The sequence below is a fragment of the Capsicum annuum genome, chromosome 11 (assembly GCF_002878395.1).
Source record: "Capsicum annuum cultivar UCD-10X-F1 chromosome 11, UCD10Xv1.1, whole genome shotgun sequence".
In the NCBI taxonomy this organism is placed as follows: domain Eukaryota; kingdom Viridiplantae; phylum Streptophyta; class Magnoliopsida; order Solanales; family Solanaceae; genus Capsicum; species Capsicum annuum.
In genome coordinates this window covers 216965330-216972000 of record NC_061121.1, presented here as the reverse complement: position 1 = coordinate 216972000, position 6671 = coordinate 216965330, and the positions used below count along the sequence as shown (strand labels likewise).

The following is a 6671-nucleotide window of genomic DNA, read 5'->3' as shown; positions in this document are numbered from 1 at the left end:
AGAAAAGAGAGAAGTGTGATATATAAATAGCCTTGACAAATCAAATCATATGCTTTCTGATTCTGTAAGTCAATTTTGATCATGCACCTCGGAGATTGTACCAGTTAATGTGTCATATTAATAACTTTCTGCATCCTCCGTTCATTTTTGCTTGGCCATAATGGACTTTGCATTTAATTCTTTTAAGAAAATAATAAGTGAAGAGCATATTTTACTATATACTTATCATGACTATTAGCATCCCAAAAAATTTTGAGAAATAATTTATGAAATTAGTAGCTAAGTAAAGGGTAAAACATGAATAAGAGATTGTCTTTCTCTTGATATACTAAATTATAATAGTGAAAAATTATTTTTAATATAGTGGATAAATAAACGATAATGTAGAGAGTAGTTACATCCAGTGGCGGAGCCACATACATTTCAGGGGTTCAAAAATATACTATTTTTATATGATCCAAAATATTTTTATCTATTTATAGTAGATGTTGAACCCCCTTCGACTAGTCCGTATATTTACTTCTGAACCCCCTCAGTAAAAATTTTGGATCCGTCACTGATTACATCCAAACACGTCAGAAGGACCGGATTCATCCAGAACCAGTCTTACAAGAGCGCGATGAGGATGACCTGGGATCTGGCACGGATGGCTCAGCTAGAATCCTTGATGAACCTAATAGACTGGCTCAGTATAGGGATTAGTACACGGCCCAGACCAACACGATTTATTTAAATGTTTTTTTTTTAAATGATAAATTTGGTACGATGTAGCCGTTAGGACAACCAATTAGAATCGATAAGATACTATAATATTAAAAAAAAAAAAACAAGAAAACCAATTTTATTTATTTTTAAAGTTTTTTGGTTAATTCAAAAGTTTTCAATTAAAAGATGAGTGCTCAAAATTGCAAGTTGGTTGTGACAAGACATAGTTTGTTAATTAATTGACAAAACGTACGTGAGTGAGCATATCAAATGTGGAAAAGGAACTATTACGTTTGAAAGGTGAAGAGTCACCGAAAAACATAGACCAGAGGGAGTCAAAGGTTTCATTGAAAGGGAATTCACATGGAACATCAATTCAATATTTAGTAATAACATGCAATGTGATGATTAAAATTGAATTACTTTTTTTTCTTTTAAAAAATAATTGACGTACGGGAATGGGTTACAATATAGGAAATCGAACCATCACCAACAGGATAGAAATTCACGTAGTCAATCAAATAAGCTACTAAAATTTCCCATCCAATTACATTCATTATGGGCATAATTTTTCTTAATAGACATTTTACCATTTAATGAGTATATTAGTACTAATTTGAATTAGTTAAGTGAACTTAATACATATCAAATGATTAAACGAAAAAAATACTAATACTCAAGTAGTAATACAATAGATGACCATCAAATTTTCCTTTATAGGAGGAGAAGAATACCATCCATTTTTCTCATTAATTAGCATTGGTTACATGTGTAGCAGAATCATATTACAGAAATAAAAATATAAATTTCTTGACCATTCATTGATACAAATCCTTAAGGATTTGGATCAACTTATATTACAATTCAGTTTACTTTTACTAAGATATAATATAACATAAAATAAATTTTATTCGGGATTTTTCTCTTTTTACTATTGTACTCAAAATTTAGCTGACTCAGTGAAATTATCTAGGAACTGAGTTAGAATTGACAAATTTGTTGGTAGAGAGCGCTTTAACCCTTTAATCATCATGTCCAAAGGGTCTCCAACACTGATCCAAAGTTATTATTGTCATCTAAGAAGCTCATAGGAAAGTGTTGATGAAATGGGGTATTGATGAAATTATCCAAAGATTGTTGTGGTGGTGATGCTTGTGGAGATTGGTTCATTTCCATGCAAATTAATGCCATAAGATTAGCTTGTTGGCATTGCAAGTTGACAACCTCAGCTTGTGCCTTAGCCAATTGTGCTTGGAGATCACTTACTTGCTTTTGTAGTTGGCAAATTGACCCTGCACAACCATATACAGGATCCCTCAATCTAGCATTTGCTTCATACACCATGCTGCTTACAGCATCTGCTCTTTGAGATTCTGGTAATTCCTAAGGAGAAAAAAAATAAATGTTCTTTAGATTTCATAATACAAGTGAATAAAGGATAGCAGGGTGTACAAAACATCTCACAGTCCACGCATGCTTCGGGGCAGGGCCGCACCTCAAGGGGTATGACGTAGACAACCTACCCCAGCTAGCTAATGCAAACACTAATAATGACTGCTTTCATGGTTTGAACCCATGACTGTATATATGTGTATATAATTGCTAAACTAACCAAGTTGTCAAAACAACTATATATATATATATATATATATATTTAATAGTAAACATTCATTAATGACTATGGATTAACGATGAATTATCAAATAATCATGTTATCTCTACAGGATATTTAGCAATAGATTAGCAATGAATTATGTAACTTATTCTTGTTTTTGTTACATTATAGTGAAGGGTTTTAATTATTTGAACTAAAGATGCCATAGATATTATTTGGCATAGATATGCAATAATTTGAAAATGGAAAGTCTACATAACATAAATATGCAATAACTACATCTCAATATCTGGCCTATTATCAAACACATTAGATTTTTGGTCATTTATATGAATAACCATAGACTATCACAACATTTTAAACTTATCCCACGTCAATATTTTATGCAAATTTAAAACATAAGTATCAGAATTTCTCTACATTTTCTAAGCGTATAAATCTTGAAAAGTTAAACCGCCTGGAATAATATAGAACTCAATTTATATACCTATATGAACACCCAAAAAATACATAATGAAAAATGAGGAGTAGTTAGTATAGATTGGGATGAAAAGAAAGAAAAGACATTCTACTAATAATAACAATAGTAACAAATAGAGTTTATTGATGTGGTTGTTGTTTCTCATTATTATAGTCATGGAGAAATCAATATCCCTACACTAAGAAGGGCAATATGATTGAGATATTTCCTTGTCAACTTCTTATGTCTATTTCACCAATCAATTTGAAGCCTAAACATTACTTTTCAAATTTGCAACCAGAAACTACCTAAATACTACTAAACGTCAAATCTGTAGAATTCATGCATTAAACATTTGTAATTTTTTTTAAAGTCCTCCTAATTATAACTACCACAAAATTAAAAGAAATTGTAATAGTACTTTTTTCCAAGCTAAAAACACCCTATATTTTTTTAAGTTTGACTCCGACAATGTATAAAGAATTTTTATATCGTTAATGACAAAGTTAGAAATTTTAACAAAAGGATTCATTAAAGATAAAAACAAAATGAGATATTACGAAGCTTCCCTTTTTTTAAAGGGATTCAACCATTTATGTATATAGATAAAACTTATTTTTATCCTACTTGAACAGTAAATATTAAGACCAAGGGGATTCAGTTGAATTCCTTCACCCAAAACGTGAAACTAAATAGCCAAAAAATTAGCCAAACATATTATCCGCTACAACAAGTTTAATTTAATTACTTCAGAGATACTGTATAATAATATATATAGGTTTAGATGAATCTAGTAACTTTTGCTTAAATTTTATATTTATATAAAACAAATATTCAATTGTGAACTCAATAACTCAGACTTAATTGATATTCAGTATTCATAAACTTCAATTTTCGACTCCACCTTTGGGGAGGCGTACCATACTTTCTTTGAATAAATTTACAAAAGTTCATCAGTATAGTAAAGATGCATACCTGCAAGAACTTGATAATATTACTAGCACCAAACACACGATGAGCAGTAGTAAACTTGATAGGATCACTTGGCGGAAAATAAGGTGCCAACACACATTTTTCAGCACAGCGCCGCCGTAATATCTTACAGGCGGCGCAAGGGCTGACCACCACCACCGGTGTCACTGACGCTGGTGGTGGTGGAGAGTTAGGAGAAGACGAAGACGACGGCGAGATGGAGCGAGATGAGGATGAAGATATGGTAGACTCCATTTTTTTTTGCTATTTGTAGAAATGTGTATAAAAGGAAAATAGTCTTAAGAAGAGAGTACTTGGGGTGCTCTAAGATGAAGTGAACAAAGGGTATATTTATAAGCCAAGTTAGAAAATGAGATAGGAGTAAAATGATGTCATAAATAAGAAAATGACATCACCTTTTTAAATTATGGAGGACTTTTCTTTCTTTCATTTTACTTGGTGTTGTGATGATAATTTAAGCCTAAATAAACAAGAATTCATACGTCCGACTTATTTATTGTTTGTTTTTCTTTTGATGAGAGAGGAAAACTCAACAATTCTATCAGTTACCGTAAACTTTAACTTATCGATGAGAGTTCAATTTTTCATCTTATAATCTTTATCTTATTTTTTTTGACGTGAGTGGGTTGATGAATAGTGCAAAAAAAATATATATATAAAAACGGAGAGCTTTTGATCGGATTCGACCCCCTACATCGAGGTGATACACAATAATGTGAAATTAATCTTAATAAAAGTATTATGTAACTATTTATATCAAATCTGATATGATAATTTAAAAAGATTAAAAAAAGCCTATATATATATATATATATTTATATATTTATTTATTTATTTATAACGGGAAAAAATGATCAACTAAAATGTGCTCGGGTAACTACGAAACTAATTAAATGCTGAAAGTAAAATTAATACTTTCTTCCCCTAATTGTGAATAAATAAATAAAAATTAATAATATCATAGTATAATTTCTCGAAAAAACAAACAAAAAAAAATAGAAATAAAAGTTTTTATTTTGCTGCGGCGATCTTCCGTTTTCACTAGTACTAAGCTACTTGTAGATCTCATTATATTGCTTTATTGCATTTTGCATGTGAAAACACATAAAAACTAGCTTTGAACGTAATTAGCCGATTTCTGAGAAATTTATTATATTAGTAATTAATCATGGATGTTTAATTAAGTCTTTAATAAAGGGAATCTAGGCGATATAACCGTCCACAATAATAATAATAATAATAATAATAATAATAATAATAATAATGATAATAATAATAGTAATAATAATAGTAATAATAATAATAATATGTGTGTATGTATATTTAATATGGGTGTCAAGTGGGCTGAGTCGGGTCAACCCGGAACCGACCCGTTAATTTTAATCGGTTTGTGGGCTGGGCCGATTTCAGGCTTGGTTAAGTGGGCCGGGCCGATTCTGAATCCAACAATATTTTTTAAAAAATAACCCTGAACCGGCCCACTTAGCCTAACTCGGTCTAACCCACCTAAATTCGGTCAAATCCGATTAAAAATTCAGTCAAAACAGGTCAAAATACAAAAAAAAATAGTTTTTTTCTAATATACACTATATATACCCACCTATATACATTTTAAATACATTAAGCAATATATATACACTATATATATAATAGTATATGCTACATTAAAATTTAAAAAATATATACACATATACACAATTACACATATATACATAACATTCAATATATACGACTATACGTACTACTTTAAATAAAACATATACTACAATGTATATATATATAGTTATATACTAATTTATAAAACATATACACATGTGACATGTATACGTTAAATATATACATCTATAGAAGATACACACGCACATATATATACCATTCAATATATGTACTACTTTAAATAAAACATATACTACAATATATATATACACTAAAATATTTATATATATAGTTATATACTAATTTATAAAACATATACACATGTATACATTAAATATATACATCTATAGAAGATATAGACACATATATACGCACCATTCAATATACTAATTTACACACGCATATATATAGTTATATACTAATTTATAAAACATATACACATGTATACGTTAAATATATACTATTTTAGAAAATATATACACATATATACACTATTTTAAATAAAACATATGCTACTTAATATAATAAATTAATAATAGTATAATACTTAATAGTAAATTAATAATATATTAAAACTAAGTTTTTAATTTAAACTAGAAATTCAATTTAAATCATTAAATGAAAAAAATTACAAAGTAAGGAGTAAGGAATGAATGAATGTTGAATTTTATTTATTGCAAAATGATCTAAAATTTATAATTTACATTAATAAAAAATCTACAAATTTTGCATCATTTTCTCCAACTCATTCATGTTAATATTAACGGGAACTTGCATAGGATAGTCAAAGTCAACGGGGGCAAAACCATGCATTGGACTTGATTCTGCTGAGTTATCTCGTGAAGTCATAATTTCTTCAAGTCTCTACTCGTTGTTCGGCTCTGCTTCCATTCCTTGATTTCTTCGTTCGACTCTAATTTAATCTCTGAGGCAAATGAGAACATTTATTGCATTGCTTCCTAATGAATGCCGGTTGTCTCCAAGTTGCTGTCGTCCTTGACTAAAAGCGCTCTCCGATGCAACGATTGACATTGAAACATTCAAGATATCTCTAGCTAATCTTGAAAGAATAGGATATTATGTTTCATTACTCCTCCACCAATCCAACACATTGACCCATCGTCTGCGATCCTCTAGCGGCGACCGAAGATAATACTTAAGCTCTTCCCGATAAATTGATGTGTAAGCTCCCTCCTCGACATTGTTCCAACAATTTAAATCATAAAATGATCAGAAAAATCA

General features: G+C 29.8%; 1 protein-coding gene across 1 annotated transcript; it reads right to left on the bottom strand.

The window, feature by feature from the left end:
- Nucleotides 1-1401: 1401 nt before the first annotated feature.
- Nucleotides 1402-4496, bottom strand: LOC107848267 (LOB domain-containing protein 1). The gene is made up of 2 exons (XM_016692984.2): nucleotides 3756-4496; nucleotides 1402-2088 (listed from the first exon to the last, which is right to left on the bottom strand). Exons 1-2 carry the CDS (start codon nucleotides 4005-4007, stop codon nucleotides 1735-1737), a joined length of 606 nt encoding a protein of 201 aa, XP_016548470.1. The 5' UTR covers nucleotides 4008-4496; the 3' UTR covers nucleotides 1402-1734.
- Nucleotides 4497-6671: the final 2175 nt, after the last annotated feature.